The sequence below is a fragment of the Peromyscus californicus genome, unplaced genomic scaffold (assembly GCF_007827085.1).
Source record: "Peromyscus californicus insignis strain IS unplaced genomic scaffold, ASM782708v3 Scaffold_2__1_contigs__length_46816999, whole genome shotgun sequence".
Classification (NCBI taxonomy): Eukaryota; Metazoa; Chordata; class Mammalia; order Rodentia; family Cricetidae; genus Peromyscus; species Peromyscus californicus.
This window is the reverse complement of record NW_026294540.1, coordinates 46196092-46217547: the sequence shown is the minus strand read 5'-3', so window position 1 is coordinate 46217547 and position 21456 is coordinate 46196092. Positions and strand designations below refer to the sequence as shown.

General features: G+C 49.0%; 1 protein-coding gene across 1 annotated transcript; it reads right to left on the bottom strand.

Moving 5' to 3' along the window:
• Positions 1-2449: 2449 nt before the first annotated feature.
• Positions 2450-7442, bottom strand: Lrrc8e (leucine rich repeat containing 8 VRAC subunit E). The gene is made up of 2 exons (XM_052755498.1): positions 7305-7442; positions 2450-4699 (listed from the first exon to the last, which is right to left on the bottom strand). Exons 1-2 carry the CDS (start codon positions 7440-7442, stop codon positions 2450-2452), a joined length of 2388 nt encoding a protein of 795 aa, XP_052611458.1.
• Between the last annotated feature and the right edge of the window lie 14014 nt (positions 7443-21456).

The following is a 21456-nucleotide window of genomic DNA, read 5'->3' as shown; positions in this document are numbered from 1 at the left end:
TGAGAATCCGGGCTCAGCTCCTGTCCAAGGTATCTGAAGACAGGCCCTGGGATTAGATGCCTCTGCTGAGGGTGCTCCTGGCCAAGCTTAAATAGTTAAATCGTTTAAAGGGTGCTAGGATAACGTCCCTATCAGTAAATCTGGGTCGCTAAGGAGCAGCTTGCATTGTACAGGGACATTGAGCAAGTGACCAAACCCAGGAAGTCAGGCTGTGCCACAAGTCTGAAAGCAACAGTTGGACACTTTGGATGGACCTTTAAAAGCTTACTGGACCTCCTCTGATGGTGACCTACGGGTGGAGCAGACACAAGCCTGGAGTTAAAAGGATAAAAGATGAGGGGAGGAAATTGGATTATTTGTTCTGGTTTGGATTTTCGAGACAAGGGTTCGCTGTGTAATCCTGGCCTTCCTGGAACTCGCTCTGTAGACCAGGCTAGCCTCGAACTCAAGAGATTTGCCTGCCTCTGCCTCGGAGAGTCCTGGGATTAAAGGCGTGCACCACCACTACCACCCGGCTCCCCACCCCCTTTGGTGTGTGGGGGGGGGTTGGATTCTTTTTGTTTGTTTGTTTGTTTTGTTTTGTTTTTTCGGGATAGGGTTTCTCTATGTAGCTTTGCGCCTTTCCTGGAACTCGCTTTGGAGACCAGGCTGGCCTCGAACTCACAGAGATCCGCCTGGCTCTGCCTCCCCAGTGCTGGGATTAAAGGCGTGCACCACCACCACCTGGTAGGGATTCTTTAGGGGGGAAAAAAAAACTAGGCAGAAAACTCCACCTAATTTCTCTTGATTAGATGAGATCTCTACCTCACCCTTTTTTTTTTTTAAGTACCTTGGATGTCTTTCCTGCCAGGACAGACAGCCTGATTTAATAGATAGGTGTTATCATTTGGTCCTAGATATAGAAAGCTTAGACAACCATACTGTGTACAAAGAGGTCAGAATTACAATTCTCATTTATTAAGCACCCACTGGGATATGCATCTCTGCACAGGAAACATTTAAAAAGAAAATCCCAGCATGTACTAAGGAAAAAGGTAGCCAGTCTTAAAAAACCCATGAATAGTACATTCACTGGCTGGTTATTTGTCAACTTGACACAAGCTAGAGTCATCAGAGAGGAAGGCGCCTCACCTGAGAAAAATGTCTCTATAATATCCAGCTGTAAGGCACTTAATTAGTGATTGATGGGGGAGGGCCCAGCCCACTGTGGGTGGTTCCCTCCCTTGGCTGGTGGTCCTGGGTTCTAAAGAAATCAGGCGGAGCAAGCCTCTGTTTGAGTTTCTGTCCTGACTTCCTTCAGTGATGAACAGTGCTGTGGAAGTGTAAGCTGAATAAACCCTTTCCTCACATCTTGCTTTTTGGTCATGGTTTTTTTTCATCACAGCAATGGAAACCCTGACTAAGACAGTAGTAGTCTAATGGGGATCTGTGACTGCCTAACTTTGTTTACAGAGTTTTTCATAAATATTAAATAAGCCTTTTCCTTAGGAAATGCAGTGCTTAGCTTCTTGGGATTCTCCAAGGCTCCAGAAGAGGAGCCCTGTATGTGGACATTCCGGTTTCCATTCTTAGTTGTTTTGGAGACAAGTTCTGCTATGTCTCCCAAGCTGGCTTCAACCTTTCAATCCTCCTCCCTCCACTTCCAGAGTATTATATAGGCATGTTCCACCACTCCTGGTTTATGAAATGCTTGGGATGGAACCCAGAGCTTCCGGTATGCTAAGCAAGCACTCTCCCAACTGAGTTACGGTCCCTGCCCAGTCTTTATGTCAACAGCTCCATTATTCGGTCTCAGGACCACCTGAATCAGAATTACTTGGCATACTTACTTAGTAGCAGGTTCCTGGCCCCCACCCAAAAATTGTGAGTCAGTATTTCAGGGGTGGGGTGTGGGATGTTTTATTTTCTTCCTGGCTCCTCGGCTGATTTTATTACATAGCTAAATGTGAGAATCATTGTTCTAAGTACCCATCTTTGTGGCAAAGGACTTATAAAATAAGGACTTGGCATTACAGTTGGGATAAGGAAGTTTGGAACTGATCCCTGTGTCCTCTCCTTAGGAGAGAACCCTAGATGTATGCTGATTTGTCATTGAGGAGGGTTGGAAATCCCACTGGGTTGTGTTCCCCCCACTCCTGTATAAGACACTAATTAAGCTGGAATGTTCAGAGGAGGACAAGCCAGCCAGCCAAAGACACAGGTATGGTTTTGGTCCAAGAATCTAAGACTGAGTTAATCCTTCCCTGTGGGTTACACCCCAAATCCACCAGCTCCTATTTCTCCCCCAGACAAACCAGTCCCAGGATCTTGTCTGAACTGCACAAAACTGACATGTCTGGCTCTCCTCTCTATCCTGCTGGGCCTGTTGGACATTTCCCTTGCAAGACAAAGCTGGGCAGAAGCAGCATCTGAAGGCCTCGTGTCTACCTGCCCCTTCCCCCACCAGGCTTCATTCCTCCTCCATCTTCTCCCGAACCTCTGCAGGCAGTCCCTCGTAAAGGGTGTCCTCCACCAGCAGCCCTGACTTCTTCAGCCCCTTGCAGTCACCGAGTTCTTCTGGCAGAGCCTCCAACCGGTTACCCTTGAGCTCCAGACGGCTAAGGGTTCGGAGGGTGGCCACACGAGGTGAAAGCTGAGTTAGGTGGTTGTAGCCCAAGAGCAATGTCCGCAGCTTCTGGCAGAAGAATAATTCATCAGGCAGGCTCTCTAGTGCATTGTAGGAGAGAGCTAGATGCTGGAGGCTCTGGAGGAGGCCCAACTCAGGTGGCAGGGAACGAAGCCCATTGTGGGACACGTCCAGCAGGCGGAGGCCAAAGCATTGGCCAAGCTGGGGAGGAAGAGTCTCGAGCTTGTTGTGACTGAGGTAGAGCTGCTCCAGGCCACGGAGCTTCCTCACGTGCTCAGGAACATAGGCTATCTGGTTGTGCCACAGCCTGAGAGTGACCAGCTTCCGACAGTGCTGGAAGCTGAGGATTTCCTCAATGGACCTAAGGTGGTTGTCCTTGAGGTCAAGTTCCTGCAGAGCCCCCAGGCTAAAGATTGCATGGGGGATACGTTCGAGCCCACAGGCCACCAGCTCCAGCTCCCGTAACACCGCCAGCTTCTTGAGGCTGTTGAGGGCAAGCAAGCGAGCCCCATCATTGTGCAGGCTGAGTCGCTGAAGGTGTCCAGCCACATCAGTCACGCTGGCTGGCACCTTCCCTGCATTGCTACGCAGAGACAGTACTTTGAGTTGCTTAAGCTCCCGGAGGCTCTCAAGGGTGGCAGCCCGAGCCATCTCTGGGGGAAAGAGTCCTTCCAGATGCAGTTCCTCCAAGCCTCGAAGCCCAAACACCCAGAGGGGCACCTCTCGGAGCTCTTCAAATTTGACATAGATCACCTTCAGGCGATCCCGCAGGAAGATCTGTGAAGAGAAGGGCAGCCTGGCTGGCGAGTGAAGCAAGCTGAGCTCCTGAAGGTTCACAAGCTGGGAAAGCCCTGGGGGAAAGGAGATGTCACAGATGGCTTCAAGTCTGAGCGCTTCCAGCTCACTGAGCTCAAAGACAGTGTCAGGCAGTCCAGGGAGCATGCAGAGGGCCAGCTCCAGCCGGCCACGCGTGTTGCGCTGCAGCTTCTGCCTCAGCTTCTCAGGTGTCCACTCGTGGTTGAGGTTGAGTTGCTTCAGGCGGCTTTCGCTGACTTCAGAGAGGAAGACGGCGAACCGTTTAGAATAGAGGGAGTCATACTGGTCAATGAGGTGGAGCATGAAGGCAAAGTCGTTCTTGACATCTGGGATGTCATTCATGCCTGTCTCCTCACGCACAGAACGGAAGGAGTACTCTTTGAGGGGCCTATGGAAGAGCCAGTAGAGCGTATACAGGCAGGTGATGCCATAAACACACACGAAGGAGATGTAGCAGAAGGCCAGCTTAGAGAAGAGGTGGGCCTTGGTGTGGTTGCAGCAGAAACTGGCGTACCCTGTGACCTCTGAGGTCTCCACCCTGCAGGCCACCAGAAAGCTTATCTTCTCCACATAGACCAGGTTGTAAACCAGGATGGCAAAAAACTTACACACTTTGAGCACTGTCTGCCGGATATACATAGAGTAGAGGATGTCACCCTCTTCCACATGCACACGGAACTTCTTGACCTTCTCAAACAGGGCCTTAGCTTGTTCACCCTCCTTCTTGTCCAGCAGGGTGACCACTGGAGGCTCAGTCACCACCTTTTCAGGTTCAACTAGCACCTTCTCCTTCTCACCTTCACCTGCCTTTCCCGATCCTGCCCCTGTTGCGGTTACTGTGGTCACCATGGCCCGTCCAGCAGCTGGGCCCTTGTGATTCTCTCCAGATACCTCAGACAAGGCCCGAGTGGTCCATGGGGAATCAAAACACTTGCCCAGGATGGAGATGAAGTGTTCAATCTTGGAGCTGGTGCCAGGGAATTTGAACCAAAAGCTGGTACAGACCATGAAGATGAGCGTATGAATGACCACCAGGTAGGGGAAGTACTTGGCATACCAGTGAAGGGCTGTCTCATAGCAGAGCTGGTTAATAAAGCTATACTGTTGGAGATCTAGGTTGTTTTTGAGGCCACTAAGCTCTCGGAGGCCCCCCATCTGCTCAGAGACCCCTTGAGGCAACAGCTGCTGGCAAGGAGCCTCTGATAAGTTCTCTCGGGGTTCATGGCTGGGCAGGCAGATGATCTTGTCCTGTGTCACCTGGGGATAGGCAAAGAGTGAGAGACAATGAAGGAACTGGGGAACTGTACAGAAGAGAACCAGGCTGAGGTGGGAGACCCTGATCCTCGACTGCTGTTAGCTGTTTAAATGTGGAAGAGCTGTTAAACTTCAGCATCTGTCTTCACATGAAAAGAATATGGGTGTGTGTGGGGGGGGATGTGGCTAAGTTGGTAGAGTGCCTGCCTAGCGTGCACCAGTTTTGATTCTCGCCAACGCATAAACTGGGCTTGGTGACACATACCTATAATCCTAGCACACAGGAGATGGGAGCAGGAGAATGAGCAGTTTAAGGTCATTCTTGGCTTCATAGTAAGTTCAAGGCCAGCCTAGGATATAAGACACTCTGTCTCAAAAGAAAAAAGAGTGTGAGGGTATATGTGTATTGAACTGTGGTCCCACAAAAAAGAAACTAAATCCCAATCCCTAATCCCTGTGACCTCATTTGGAAGTAGGGTCTTTGCACAGGTAATCATAGTGAGGCTATGATGAATCCTATAGGACTAGATCCTTCCAGAAAGGAGACATTTAGGGTGGAAATATACCTCAGTTGGTAGAGTGTTTGCCTAGCATGATGAAGCCCTAGAGTCCCACCCCAACACTGTATAAACTGAGTGTTATGTGCACATATGTAATACAGTCCTTGGGAAGTTGATGCAAGAGGATCGGGAGTTCATCTATCTATTTTTTTTTTTTTTAAGTTGTGAAGCCAGACATGGTGGTGCACATCTTTAATCCCAGCACTCAGAAGGCAGAAGCAGGTGAATCTCTGCGTTTGAGGCCAGCCTGGTCTAGAAGGTGAGTTACAGGACAGCCAGGACTACACAGAGAAACCCTGCCCCCCCCCAAAAAAAACAAATAAATTTAAAAAAATTTTAAAGTTCCATCAATAACAAAATTCCATCTATAAGAAAAGGAAGTTGGGCTGGTTATACTAGTCTATAGTCTTAGTTATTTGGGAAGCTGAGGCCTGGGCTACAGAGTGGGCGCAACTTCTAGACAACTTCAGTAGACACTGGTCAAAGAGAGGACGTGGGCAGGATTCAGCTTAGTGGTAGAGTTCTAGCCCAGAATCCCCCAGGGAGGGGCTGAGAGTTAGGTTCTGCAGTAGGAACCTTGTGTAGCATTGGAAGCCTTGATTCTATCCCTATTGCCACAAGAAAGAAAAAAGTGTGTCAGTGGGGGAAACACCCTAATGTTACTGTAGACTTTAGTAACACTGCTTGTGGGGATGGAGACAAGGAAAGTAAGGGTCAGAATTGGTCTGTGTGTGAGCTTTGGCAATGGCTCCCTCTTGTTTGACTTTCCTTTCTTTTCTTTTCTTTTTTTTTTTCAGAGCTGAGGACTGAACCCAGGGCCTTGCACTTGCTAGGCAAGCGCTCTACCACTGGGCTAAATCCCCAACCCCTTCTTTTATTTTATTAGTGATTTTTTTTTTTATTGAACCTAAATCCCAAGTCATGTTCTGTGCTAGGAATTCAGAAGTATACCACCACACCTGACCTTAATTTTAATTTTGAGAGATAGTCTTGCTAAGATGTCTAGGCTGGCCTCAAATTTGTCATCCTCCTGTCCCAGCCTACAGAGGAACTAGGGTTATAGGCACTCACCAAGATGCCCAGGCTCTCTCTCCCTCTTCTTGGGTGACTTAAAGGCTTCAGGACTTCAAGTACAAGGCCTACCCCTTTAGAGATCACTCTTTACTTGGAGGGTGCAGTTGAGGACACTTTCCCATCTCATCATCATAGCAGGACCTTACCCATCTGTATGGTGCAGTTAGGACACCCCAATCATAAGCGTTGCCATGGTAAAACCATGCTCCCTTATGGTCCTGCCCTTCACCTGGAGGGTGCAGCTCAGGACCCCAGTCAGAAGCACAGCCACAGTGAAGACTAGTGTCTTCATGGCAGAAGGGGCTAGAGAGTGGTTAAGAACACTTGAACCCAGAAAAAATAAATAAATAAAAAACAGCAGCTGGCAGTGGTGGTGGCACACGCCTTTAATCCCAGCACTCAGGAGGCAGAGCCAGGTGATCTCTGTGAGTTTGAGGTCAGCCTGGTCTACAGAGCTAGTTCCAGGATAGCCAGGACGACACAGAGAAACCCTGTCTCAAAAAAACCAAAACAACCCCCCTAAAAAAAAACCTCTCATCCATAACTCTAGTTCCAAGGAACGTAATATACACTCTTCTGACCTCCACAGGTACCAAGCATACATGTGGCACACGTATATACATGCAGGTAAACACTCATACACATAAAAGAAAATACGTTTTTTAAAAAAGACCCTCATGAGGAGCATTGCCAAGGTGTGGCGCCACTCCTTCACATCCTCACCACTCTCTGGCCTCACCCCTCACCTGGAAAGAGCAACCCAAGACCCCAGTCATTAGCATGGCCACGAATATGGCCAAAGTGAAACCCAGATCCTTCACACCCCTTCCCCTGTCTGCTCTGACTCTTGTCTAGAGAGCTCGGTACCACAGCGCAGCCCTGCCTCTTCACGTCTCACCCCTTGTCAAGAAGGCACTTCCTCAAAGTCTAATCCTAAGGGCTGCCAGCTGTGCCCTTTCTGTCTCACTCCTCACCTGAAGGGTGCACCCGAAGACCCCGATCATGAGCATGGCCACAGTAAGGTACTCAGCCAGCACATCCCACCAGGGCTTCAGCACCTTGAATGCAGGCTGCTGTTCTGTGAACTGCTTGAACTCCGCCACTGGGATCATCCTGCCTAGAGGAGTCGGGAGACAAGAGGGGTTGAGACATGGTGAGAGCAGGGTATGCCTGTTAGGAAAGCCCAGAGAGAGCAGACAGGCCAGTGCTCCCAATACACTCAGCCCTGCCAGAACTTTGAGAATCTATGAGCTATATGGCTCTCCTGGTAGCCTGGGGCTTGTTGCTTCCTTCAGAACTCACTCCTCCCCAGGCTCGTAGCTTTTCCTGCTCCCCAAAGCCCCCACTTATGCTGCTCTGCCTGCCCTCTCAGAACTCATGAGAGTAAAAACACAGGGCAGCTGCTCTCCAGCCTCCTCCTGGAGCCACCGCCTCTGAAGGACGAAGCCTATGACATTCATTCTGTATGCTTTTCTCTCTATCTGCCCTCTCACCTCCACCCTACCACCAGAGTGTCCCCGGGCTTAAGACTTCCGGGGTGTGCCCCCTGACAGGGGTGCTCTGGGCACCACCTCCAATCCCCAACCGGAAAAGCAGGCTGGGGAAAAGCAAGCTGGAGCGTGGCCGTGCTCTAGTTAAGGGCCTGGAGGGTTAGGGAGTGGCCAGGCTGAAGGCTACTGAGCCCTGGAGGCATGTGCCAAGACACCTGAGTGTTCAGATAGGGACTAGAGCCCAGAATCTGAGGTAGAAGGAAGAAACCTGGGCCCCGAGAGGGAGGAATGTGTTGGAATGTCTGAAGCATGAGGATTCCTAAACTGGAAAACTCTCAGGGTGACACCTATGGCTGGAGCCTGGCACAGGGCTGGGCTGCCAGGCTCCAGGGCTGCCAGCCCACTCTGTCTATCTCTGGTTTCCTTTTCTACTAAGGTATCATTATTGCAAAGGCCAGGCCTAAGTCACACGGGGGTGTAGGATGCAAGCTAGGACATCACTCTTCCAGGAAGTCAGCTACTTGCTCAGCGCAGAGGGCGAAGCGAGAAGTGAGGGTCTCTGGGCAGCCCACCCCCTGTTAGCATCCAAGCCTTTTGTGAGTGTGTGTGTGTGTGTGTGTGTGTATGTGTGTGCGTGCGTGCGTGTGCGTGTGTACGTACATGTGCCATGGTGTGGGTATGGCGGTCAGAGAAGAACTCCAAGAGTCCGTTCTCTCCTTCCATCATGTGGGTCTTTGGGTGGAACCCAGATCATCCCACTTGGTAACAAGTGCCTTCACCCTGAGCTATATTGCCAGCCTCGTCTATCCTTTATCTTAAACAAGTTCCTGGGAAGCTAGGTATGGTGGCCGGCACTGTAATCCTAGCACTCGGGAAGCTGTAACGTAAATGAGTTTGGGACCAGCATTTTCGTTACAGAGAGAGACCCTGTCTCAATGCAGCAAAACAAAAGCGGCAAGCAGACGGCCCGGTAGATAAAGTGCTTGTCACGCAGCCGTGAGGACATGAGTTTGATCCCAGCACCCACGTAAAAGCCAGAGTGGTGCATGGCTCACTGGTCAGCTAGCCTAGCCCAGTTGGCAAGCCTCAGGTTCAATTCAAACTCTGTCTCAAAAAAGATAGAGAGTGATGAGGGAAGACACATGACCGAAGGTGCCGCCCCCCACACAAACACTCATACACACGCACACGCACACTCGAGAGAGATGGGGGACAGAGAGAGAAAGAGAGAAAGAAACAAAATCAACAGCTTCCTAGGAGCCCTTTGTACTGATTACTTGTGGCTCTGGCCGAAAATGGGGTATCTGTGCCACCAGGCAACTGTTGTGACGCACCCACGCCTCCTTTTTCTGTCTGTCTCTCCCAGTGGTTTGTAGTGGGTGAAGTCAAGGGGGGGGGGGTTCAGAGCCTATTCACCAGGCTGAGACAGGTCACAGCCAGACCTCGTTACCACTCTGGGGTATTTATCTCCATATAGTAGGAGGGTCTGTAGGAAAGGGAGCAGGCACTAAGTCTTCCTATACAAGAGAGACAAGACAGGGCCCCCAGTTCATCCTGAATCAGATACATGCAAGAGCTGACCAGAGAACAAGATCCTTTATATGACAGTTGGTCGTGTATGCTCACCAAACACTCCCTTGTCCTAAGAAAAAAAGCTTTAAAGAAACAGTCTCAGGCTGGGGAGATGGCTTAGTTGATAGGCACTTGTCTGGCAAGTACAGTTCTCTGGATTCAGTCTCTAGCACCACATAACCAGGCATAATGGCACATGCCTGTAATCTCAGCACTTGGGGGTCTGAGGCAGGAGGATCAGAGTTCAAAGTTATCCTCAGCTACATAGGGCACTCAAGGCCAGCCTGGGCTACATGAAACCATGTTGCAAAAAGACATTTTTTTTGCCCCCTTAGCCTGGGGCTGTAGCTCAGTATTGAGTGTTTGCAAGAGAGTCTCCAGTACTGAAGGAAAAAAATTCCCAATTTCCATTATCTGATAGAAATGATGACCCAGAGGGGAGAGAGAGAAGGCTCAGCAGTTAAGAGCACACACTGCTCTTGTAGAGGACCAGAGTTCAATTCCCAGCATCTATACTGGGTGGCTCACAACCACTTGTAACTCCAGCTCTAGAGCCTCCAGTCACCCAACATCCTATTCTGGCCTCTTGGAATACTTAATGCACAACAATCTCTGCCATACACACAAGACAACACATAAATAAAAATAAAATCTTAAAAGAAAATGAACTCAGAGCATCTCACTGAGATCCAGGGGTGACATTTGAAGCAAGGGACAGTAATGCCCACATTGGGTTCCTGTCACCCAGGGCAGCCGTGGTAGATCCTTCTGAGGCTCTGCTCAAGGCATGCTGCACACGCAAAAGCAGGGACCAACTCCCGTCTCCACCTTCCAGGATCCATTTCACAACGGTACACGTTCCCCAGTGCTGCCAACCCACTCTCACAAGTCACAGGCCAGAAAACAGGAGCCCTCTGCTCAGCTCCCAGGAACAAGACATACACACAATGTAGACAGACAGACACACACACAATCAGAGGGAGACACAGGGATTATCATTGTCTGGCCCCATGACTCAAACTCAACCTTCCAGAACCTGCCATTAAATTCTAGCAGGCAGATACAAGGCTGGCCCCTTTCCCTGTGTCTGAACAGAGCTGGTGGGAGGGTTTAGAAGGAGGGACTCACAGAATTGAGGGATGTGTAGAGAAAAACAGCAAGGGGGTCTGTATGAAAGAATGCCTCTCACTGCTCTCAGTGCTAATTTGTTTGGTTTTTAAGGGTTTTTATTTTATATTGTGTATGCATATGTGCAGGTGTATGCATGTGGGTGCCCAGTGGTTGATGGTAGGTGTCTTCTACCGCTATCCAACTTATTTATTAGTGTGAGTGAGTGTGTGTGTGTGTGTGTGTGTGTGTGTGTGTACGTGTGTGTACGTGTGTGTACGTGTGTGTAGATCAAGCAACAACTTTGTGGCATCAGTTCTCTCCTGTCTTTATGTGGGCTCTGGATATCAAAGTCAGATGCTTGGGCTTGCTAAGCTATTTTACTGACCCTCATTTTTTTTTTTTTTTGACAAGGTTTCTCACTGAAATCTGGGGTTTGGCATTTAGCTGGACTGGCTAGTCATCCAGCCCTGGAATCCACTAAAGTTACCAATGTGTTCCACAGTGTCCTGCTTTTATGTGGGTACTGGAGATCCACACTCAGGTCCTCAGGCCTTCACAGCAAACACTTTACCCACTGAGCCACCCCTAGCCCTCCCTTTCCTCACTTTTTTTTTTTTTGAGACAAAGTCTTGCTGTGTAGCCCAGGCTAGCCTTGTGCTGGCTGTGTAGCACAAGATGAACCCAAAATTTCAATCCCCCTTCCTCAGCCTCCTAAGTGCTGGGATCACAGAAGTGTGATGTCCAGCCTAATGCTGAATTTTATCTCAATTTTGGAAACGTAAGTGTAGGGGCCTTTTTCTTGGAGGATGAACATAAGTCTTGGAAGATTTCACTGTTACAAGTATCATTTGAGCCTGTCAGGCCCTCTCCTCTTGGATGGCACCTGCTCTGTTCCATCCAATGAGAGCACCCCAATGGCTCAGCCAGTAAAGAGCTTGCTGCACACATTTGAGGACCGAAGTGATATTCCCAGCACCCATGTGGAGTGGACAGGGCAGGCTAGGTCCATAACCCAGCACAGTGGGGTGAAATAGGTGGATCCCTGAGAATCATTGGCCAGGTGGTCTAGCCAAAAACCAGGAGCTTCAGGTTTAGTGAGAAATGTCTCAGAAAATAAAGTGGAGAAACCATTGAGGAGGACATCCCAAGTCAATCTTTGATCTCTACCCACACCCACACCCAGAGGGGTGCCCCAGAAGGCCAGGCTTGGGAGGATCATACAAACTCCTCCCTGCATCCAGGCCCTGCTTCTGCTGCCGAAGTGGAAGGAGAGGATGCTCCCAACCCCGGGCAGCCGCTCCAGCTGCACACCATATGCTAAGGGACCAGGAAGGAACAGCAAAGAGTTCTTTAAGCCAGGAGCACAAACTCAGAACTAGGGATGTGGTTTTAGTTGGTAGAGTGCCGGCTCAGATCCTGGGTTCAATTCCCAGCACCACATAAAGCCTGGAATGGTGGCACACATGCCTGTATCCTTTAGGACAGAGGCAGGAGGACAGCTGCCTATCGAGCTTGTTAGAGTCAAGCCTGCATTATATAACCTTGTCTCAAACAAACAAACAAGGAAAACAGCAACAACAAAAACTCCAAACTCCAAACCCAAATAGCAGGGCTGCTGAGATGGCTCACTGGGTAAAGGCCCCTGCTGCCAAGCCAGAAGACCTGAGTTTATCTCAGGGGTCCATAAGGCGGAAGGAGAGAACCAACTGTAGCAACTGTCCTCTGATCTCTGTGACAGTGCCATGGCATGTGTGTATACACACATACATACAAAATAAATAAAAAGTAAACAATGTAAACACATAAAAACCCCAGAAAGTTCAAAGTTCAATTCCTATTCTTTTTACAAGGGAGTTACTGAGGTAAAAAAAAAAAGTCACCCCTAGTGGCAAGTCTTGTGGGGGGGCGGGGAGAAGCTATGGACTCCTAGGCTAGCACTTTCCCAAGCCTGTTTTGCTGGGACTTGGAAGGGGTTTTGGAATCTTGAAGTGTAAGAACTGTAGGGAGCAGGTTGGTGAGATTGGGTTCTGCACTTTTGAGGGCGCTCACTGAGACAAGCTTTCTATCTTTCTCAGCTACCTTCACTACCCCTGCTGGGACAGGCTGTGTAAATCAAGACTCCCCAAGTCGTTGCCTGCCTGTTGATCTCCCTTCCTTCGCTTGTCCCGGACTGCCTGGTTCCCAGGACGGGCTCCTGGGAGCCAGGCTGAGGGTTAGGGCACCCCTCTCCCATTCCCAGCCCCAGTTCCCAATGTGTGTGGGGGTTGCGCTCGCCCAGGCCACGGGGCCACCCACACCTGAGCAATCCTCCCCTGAGCCATTCCCTGGTTCCAGGTTGATCTCCACCCGTGGGACAAAAGCCCCCCAACCCCAGCTACTTACTCACCGCTCAGGGATGAAACTCTGGGGCCCAACTCGTAGATCCCAGGGAATGGATCGACTGGGACTCCCGCAGAGTTCCCGGGCGGGCCGGAGAGGGTGAGTCAGGGCGGGCTGGGCCAGGAGCCCAGGAGCCGCCCCGCCCCGCCCCCGGGATGGCTCGGCCCCGCCTTGCTAAAGTCGCTCCCAGGTCGACCCCACTCCACGCCACGCGATTGCGAGCAAGGCGAGAGATTCCCTAGAGAGAGGGTCTTTAGAAGTCTGCAGTAGAAGTCTGCAGCCCCACTAACTCCTGGCCGTGGGGGCAAACTGGTATTCTGCAGATGCACCATCTGGGCAGGTGTCGGAACGTGGTTCTGGGAAGCATTTCCTTCAACGCCTAAGCATCCCCACCTGGTGCCAAAACTCAGTCGAGGCCCAGGTACCACAGACTTCTAGCCAGGGAAGACCAAGAGCAGAGGACTATCCCTATTCCAGTGCTGGCCTGGCATCAGGAGCCGTTCCCAGCCACAGGAAGCCAACCCAGGGTGGGTACTAGCCTGATTGTCTCTGCTCAGGCTTGTGGCCCAGCATGAAGGTTGAAGGGCTGGGGTAGGGACAAACTCTTGCCTCAGCCTGGGGTGTGCCTGATGGTAGAGGTGGGTGTGCAGGGCCAGAGGAGTCAGGGAGGAGGGCTGGGGGCTGGGACTACTTCCTCCTCCCCCATCTCTCCTCCTCAAACTACTCCAGATAGGTGAGGATGACCTTGAGTTTCTGATCCTCCTGCCTCCAGCATCTGAGTCTCCACCACCTGAGAGGATTACAGGAGGGTTTGCAGGCTGAGGATTACAGGCCTGTGTTATCATAACACAGGTTTATGTAGTGCTGGGGATGGACTCTAGCTAGATGCTAGACACTCGCCAGATGAGCTAAATCTTCAGCTTCTGAGAGCTGTTTAAAAAGCAAAACAACCAATCAAACCAAACAAAAAACTCATCCTGCCTCATCACTACCACCACGACTACCTAGGTCTCACTACCAGCTAAGGGAGGCTTTGACTGTACTCTCAGTGTGAAAATGCCTTCTCAATGGGAAATCTCCCACTTAGACTAACAAGGAGAGTGAACATGCCCTCCACCCAACACACACACACACACACACACACACACACACACACACACACACACACAACTGCAGGAATGTGCACACACAGAAAAAAAGAATTTGGGAACTGGAGAGAGGGCACAGCAGTTAAGAGTGTGTACTGCTCTTGCAGAGGAAGTCCCAGCACCCATGTCTGGTGACTCACACCACCTGTAATTCTAGGGGACTTGACACCTTCCTCTGGCCTCTGTAAGTGCCTGCATTCATGTGCACATGCCCACCCACAGACACTCGTGCACATACATACTTAAAAATGAAAGAAGTCTTTTTAAGAAAAATCCAACCCTTGGGAGGAAGAGGCAGGTCCACATTGCTGTGGGGTAGCCACCACAGAAGATTACAGAAGCTGAAAAGCAAGGCTAGTACATTTAGAGACTTCCCAGAACTATGGACTTTGATGGATTAGGCATTTGTTTTCATTTTGGCTGGTGGTGCGGTCTATGTGTTGAGTTTTTTTGGCCTGAATGGTACATCCATCATGGAGTCAGTTGTGCTAGGTAGGGTCTGGGGACCTGTTACACACACAGAGTTCCAGGACAGCCAGGGCTGCATAGTGAGACCCATATTTTCCCCAGAACAGAGACTGAAAACCAATTGAATCCTTTAAGTCCAGAGTACTTGTTCAGGAAGCCCAACAACAAACCTTTCTGTGTTTAGCAGGCTTTCCCCCTTTCCCTCCTCCTCTCTTTCATTTCTTCCTGGCACTCAACATCAAACCTAAAGCCTTCCTTAAGCTATGCAAGTGTGCTACCACTGAGCTATGCCCTTCAATGTCCTGTTTTATTGACCTTTGTTTAAAACAGGGTGTCACCATACTGTAGCCTAGGATGGCCTCAAACTTGCCAAAAATTGTGTGTATGTGTGGTTTTTGAGACAGGATCTTTATTTCTATGTAACTCCTGCTGGTATTCTTCTGCCTTTGCCTCTCTGGTAATTGGATGGCAAGAATATGCTACTAAGCTTGTCCCTTCCCCTTTTTTGAGACAGGATTTCACTACATAGCTCTGGCTGGCCTGCAACTCTCCATGTGGACCAGGCTAGTCGTGGTGGGGATGGAATCCAGGCTACAAGCACAAACTGGCCTTGAATTCTCTGTGTTGCTAAGGATGAGCATAAACTCCTGATTCTTTTGCCCCCAACTCTCCAAGGCTGGAGTTACAGGTGTTTGTGACCCCCCCACCCAGTACATTTGGTGTTGGGATTAAACCCAAAGTTCATGCCAGGGAAGCACTCTACAGTTTAGCTACATCCCCTGCTCTGCCGTTTGATTTCTAAATAGACATTAGGCATACAAACAAGCCTGGAATGCTAGCATAGCCTGTAGTCCCAGTACTAAGGAGACTCAGATAAGAAGAGCATAAATTTGAGGCCAGCCTGGGCAATGAACTGAGACTCTCAAATACAAAACAATGCTGGGGAGGCAGCTCAGCTGACAGAGTACCTGCCACTCCAGCATGAAGACCTGGGTTGGGATCCTGAGCACCCATGCCCAGGGGGACAGACATAGGAGACTCCCTGGAGCTTGCTGGCCAGATACCCACCCTACCTAAGTGGGTGTGCTCCAGGTTCATGACAGAGTCTGACTAAAAATAAATAAATAAATAATAAGGTGGAGGAGGCTGGAGAAATGGCTTAGAAGTTAAAAGCACATACTGTTCTTACAGAGGCCCTGAGTTTAATTCTCACCACCCACACTAGACAGCTCATGACTTCCTGTTACTTCAGCACCAGAGAATCATGATATCCTCTTCTGGCCTTTTGCAGGTACTGCACTCCACCCAAACACAAACACAAAATTAAAAAAATGAACTAAGGGACTGGAGAGATAGCCCAGTGGTTAAGAGCACTGTCTACTCTTCCAAAGGATTAGAGTTCAATTCCTAGCACCCAAGTGGTGGCTCATGACTGTATGTAACTCCAGTCACAGGGGATCTGGTGCCCTCTTCTGGCCTCCATGGGCACTGCACACATGTGGTGCACATACATCAAACACCCAAACACATAAAAATAATGATAAAGAGCAATCAGGGATGACACATTGTTAACCTCTGACACACACATGCACATGCACACATGTGAACCCACCCATAACATACACAATAAAACAAAACAGCAGCAACAAAAACCCGAACACTTAGCTGGGCATCGCGGCACCTGCCTCTATCCCAGCACTAAGGAGACTTAGGTAGGTGGATCTGTATGAGTTTGAGGCCAATCTGGTGAGATCCTATTTAAAAGAATTCCAATAAAAAGCAAACAAAAATCAGAACACTTACTAGGATTTTTTATTTAAATAATCCTACAAAAACACATGAGCCAAAAAGGAACAAGTTAGTATAAAATATGTTCTGTAGAGATAATAAGTCAGGACAAAGCAGGAGCCAGTGAAAAAGGTTTTCTGAGTTCTTCATAGAGTTGGAAACATCTTAGAATGGTTGCCTCTCCTTGTCTCTCCCAGAGGTTCCCTGGAACCCCTGGTGCCCAGGGTGTGTGTGTGTGTGTGTGTGTGTGTGTGTGTGTGTGTGTGTGTGTGTAGTTCACAGGACAACCAGTGGGAGTCAGTTCTTTTCTTCTACTATGTGGGTCCTAGGGATCCAACCCAAGTTGTCAGACTTGGCATCAAGGACCTTTCCCCTCTGAGCCATCTTGACAGCCCTTCTGTTTGTTTGGTTTTTGAGATAAAGTTTGTGGTGATATTTTGTTTGTGCTTTCACAAATAAAGCTTTCCTGGAGATTAGAGTGCAGAGCTAGCCACTAGAGGCCAGGCAGTGGTGGCACACACCTTTAATCCCAGCACTTGGGAGGAGGAAACAGGAAGTGGTACGGCTGGGTGGAGACAGGAGCTCAGCCCTTTCAGGCTGAGGATTTGGTAGAGGTAAGAAGTCTCTCTAGTGGCTGGCTCCTTTACTGATCTTTCAGCTGACATCTGGCTCCAGGTTTTTATTATTAAGACCAATTAGAATTCATGCTGCAAGGGTTTCTCTGTGTAGCCTTGCCTGTTCTGGAACTCAGTTTGTAGACCAGGCTGGCCTTGAACTCACAGTGATCCACCTGCCTCTGCCTTTGAGTGCTAGGATTAAAGGCATGTGCCACCACTCCTGGCCTTTTATGACATTTTTATTTACTCATTTGGTATGTATGTGAGTGGCTGTACCTAAGGCACGGTGTGCTTGTGGAGATCAGAGGACAAACCTTCAGAAGTCAAGTCTCTCTTTCCACTGTGTGGGTCCCAGGGATCAAACTCAAGCCATTGGGTCATCAAGCTTTGCTAGCAGATGCCTTGACCAGCTGAGCCATTTTGCCAACTATAAAATCTTCAAGTATAAATAAGATCTTGCTGTGTTGCCTAGGATGTCTAAATGAAACTCCTGAGTTCAAGTGAACTTAACTTCTTGCTACCTCTTCCCAAGTGGCTGTTGTTACAGTTGCACCCTGACTTGCCTGGCTTCATCTCCTGGTTGGCAATGGTAGAGTATTTTTAAAATTTTATTGTTGTTGTTTAATCATTATTATGTGTGTGGGTGTTTTACCTACATATATGTCTGTGCACCACATGTATGCCTGGTCCTGTGGGGCCAGGATTGGATCTTTTGGACTTGGAGGTTTGGATGTTTGTGAGTTGCCATATGGGTGCTGGGAATTGAGCTGGGTACTCTGGAAGATCAATCAGTGCTCTTCACTGCTGAACCACCTCCCCAGCCCATGGAGAGTTAATTCCAGTTAAACACAGAGCAGATTTAATAAACCCTTGGAAGATCCCTTGGCCATGGACAGAATGTGGGAGGTCAGGCCTCAGGGCAGCTAGATGTAATACAGGAAGGGTGCTGTGTGTGAACCTGTCACCAAAGAGGCAGGGGAGTCAGAGGCTCACACAGATGACAGTCAGCAGGTCTGGGAGGTGGGAACATTCAGAACGACAGGATCAGGAGTCCAAAGAAAGGCATTCGGCTCTGAGGGTTTCCCCTTTTCTCTTTCTTCCATTTCTGTATCCTTGTATGAGCACAACTCTGTTTTGGCTTCTTTGTTTGCTTTCTGTAGGTGTACATGTTCATGGGCATGTGCATGTGGAGGCCAGAAGACAAGCTCGGATGTCACTGGGGGGTGCTTCTGCTCTGATATGGACCTGAGCCCTCAAGCACTTGCCGTAGTGTTCAGGTTCTTGCGTCCCCAGCAAAGATGCTGACCAAGGACACATGGTTAGAAATAGGGATAGAGACAGTTTATTGAGGAGAGAACACTCCTGAGGGTGGGAGCGGGCTAGTGAGCTGCGGGAAAGCCCCAACCTGGGAGTCTTGAACCACATAACTCTTTGTAGGGCTTTTACATGGCACCTGCTCCATCCATTTTAGGTAATTAAGATATTCCTTGAGCTGTCGGTGGGATGAAACCCAGATGACAAAGGGCTTTTTTCAGGTTAATCTCCTGTCACAGTCCACCTTTTGCTGAGGCAGGGTCTCTCATTACCTTGAGATTTTGCCAAGTAAGCTAAGCTAGCCAGCTAACAAACAAGCTTCCAGGGACCCACTTAGCTCCTCCCACCTGCTGTTGCTGGGGTACCTGCACTGGGCTTTTTGCTTGAGTTTTAAGGATGGAGCTCCTGTCCTTACATTAGTGAGGCAAATGCTTTTACCAAATGAGCCACTTCTGAAGCATGTGTTTGCTTAAAAACAACAACAAAACAACTTTTGTTACATTTATTTGCTTTTGCATGTGTGTACACACATGCCCCATGACACATGTATGGAGTTCAGAATGTGGGTCTTGGGTAACAAACTCAGACTTGGCTGCAAGCCTCTTTAACTACTGAGCTATCTCACTGGCCCATTGTTTAGGGTGTTGCTCTGTAGCCCAGACTGACCTGAAACTCACTCTGTATCCTAGGCTAGTTTCAAGTTAGTGGCAATCCATTAGCCTGCACAGCATGAAGAGTTAGAATTACAAGTACGCACTACCTCACCCAGCTGGTTACAACTGGGAATGGAGAAAGCTCAGCCCCTTGCTTCTAGCCACACCTTACTTAGGCAACCCTGTGAATGTCAGGAAGAGAGGAATTACTCACGTGTGTACCACGTGTTTGCCGTGTGTGTGTGTGTGTGTGTGTGTGTGTGTGTGTGTGTGTGTGTAAGCTGGAGTGACAGACCATAGGGAGCTAGTTCTGGGAGTGGCTCTGGATCATCAAGGCAGAAAGTACCACAGGTAGATGATACTCAGCCAACAGATGTGATCATGATTAGACACAGGGAAGGCAAGCTCATCAGAAGGCCACCCGAATAAGCTACCATCCCCTGAGAGATACTCAATCGAAGTTTGAAGAGGGGAGAGAGAAATGAGGAAGTCAACTAGTTAAGACCTGTGAGCCAAACCAACAAATGACACCTTCCTGAATGTTAAAATATTGATTTCAGGCCCGGGAGAAGGCTCATCAGGCAAGGGTGCTTGCTTGGCAAGCCTGGAGATCTGAGTTTGATCCCTGGAACCCACTCCACAAAGTTGGCCTCTGGTCTTGGCTTTCACTTGTGGTATGTGCTATCTGCTCCCCCCAATATATATTGGACTTAAGGGTTGAGACTATAGTTCAGCTGACCATGTTTGCTTAGCATGCATGAAGCTCTGGGTTTGATCCCTACCACCTCATAAACCAAGTGTGATGGTACACACTTCTCATCCAAGTACTGGGGAGATGGGTCTAAGAGGAGCATTGAAGGTCATTCTTGGCTTCAAATGGAGTCTGAGCCTGCCCTGGGCTACTTGAGACCCAGTCTCAAAAACAATCACTGCATAGAATTCTCAAGATACCCCCTACACCCTACACAGCATCCTGATTACCACCCTAGCCACCCCAGATGCACCAAGTACTTTTCATTATGTAATTACACCCTTATTTTAAAATGCTGCTTGCTTTTCTTTCTTTTCTTTTCCTATCCTCTTCCTCCTGCTTTTCTTGGTAGGCTGGACCCAAACATGTGATCCTCCTGTCTCAACCAACTGAGTTAAAAAATACTAACACTCTCTTCTCTCTCTCTCTCTCTCTCTCTCTCTCTCTCTCTCTCTCTCTCTCTCTCTGTGTGTGTGTGTGTGTGTGTGTGTGTGTGTGTGTGTGTGTACATGTATAAGTCAGAGGACAACTTGAAGGAGTTGTTCTTCTACCATGTGGGTCCTGGGGGATTGAGCTCAGGTTCTCAGGCTGGGCTACAAGAGTCCTTGTCTGCTGAGCCATCTCCCTAACCTTCTCTATTTTTACTACCCTTTAGTATTCTGCTTCTCTACCTAGAGCCATGGAAATTCAATGGAGGCCGTTCATGTCTGCTTTCCCTTAAGTTTTGTTATAAAAATGCCCCTCCCCCCATTTGTGTGTTTTTTGAGACACAGGTCTCTTTGGAACCACACTGGGTTCTAAAAAGGATTTTTTTTTTCACCCCAGGTGTGGTGGGCACAGCTTTAATCCCAGCACTTAGGAGGTAGAGACAGTGGATCTCTGTGAGCTTGAGGTGGCCAGCCTGGTCTACATATTGAGTTACAGGACAGCTAAGGCTACATCGTGAGACCTAGTTTAAAACAAAACCAACAACTCTGTTTTTGGTGTTACTGTTTGTTTTTTCTAGACATGGTCTTACTCTGGCTGTTCTAGAACTCACTATGTAGACCAGGCTAGACTTGAACTCACAGAGATCTGCCTGCCTCTACCTCCTGAGTCCTGGGATTAAAGGTGTGTGTCACTATGACTGGCTGTTATTCTTTTTTTGCAACAGGGTCTCATACAGCCGAGGGTGACTTCAAGTTATCTCTCACTATATTGCCAAAGAGGGTGTTGAACTCCTGATTTTCTTGTCTCCACCTTCCAAGTACTGGGATAGTAGCTGCATACCACCATGCCAAGTTTATGTGTTGCTGGGGATAGAACCAAAGGCTTGTTGCATGCTACAGAAGACCCTGCCAACTGAGCTATCTACCCAGCCCTCAAAATGCTCCCAGCTCTGGATCCAGCAGACACCATCCCAGTTGGTCTCTAGCCCTTCTTCTGGAACTTTCAGGGTGTTGTTCCAAGACTCATTTATTTTATCTAGCTATCACTGCCATGGCTCAGGAAGCCTTGCTAAGTAGCCCAGGCTGGTCTGGAACGCAGGATCCCCCTGCCTCTTTCTCTGGAGAACTGGCCATGCAGCCCACAATGCCCAGCTCAAAGAGCCCTTATACTTCAGAGAGCCCTTGGAGACCAGCGTTTTGGTTTAACATCCTCTATGGGTAAGATCTCCTGTAAGGTGCACCTGCCCCCATGGGGTCTGTGAATGACTTACTAAAGTGACACCTTTTAGTTGCTCAGCTGGGTTGAGACCCTCAGACAAAATGCTCTCAACTTCTGCACACACCTTTTTGGAGACCTTTCCTACCCTCGTAATCATGCTACTCCATGACCCACAAGCTCTGCCAGGAA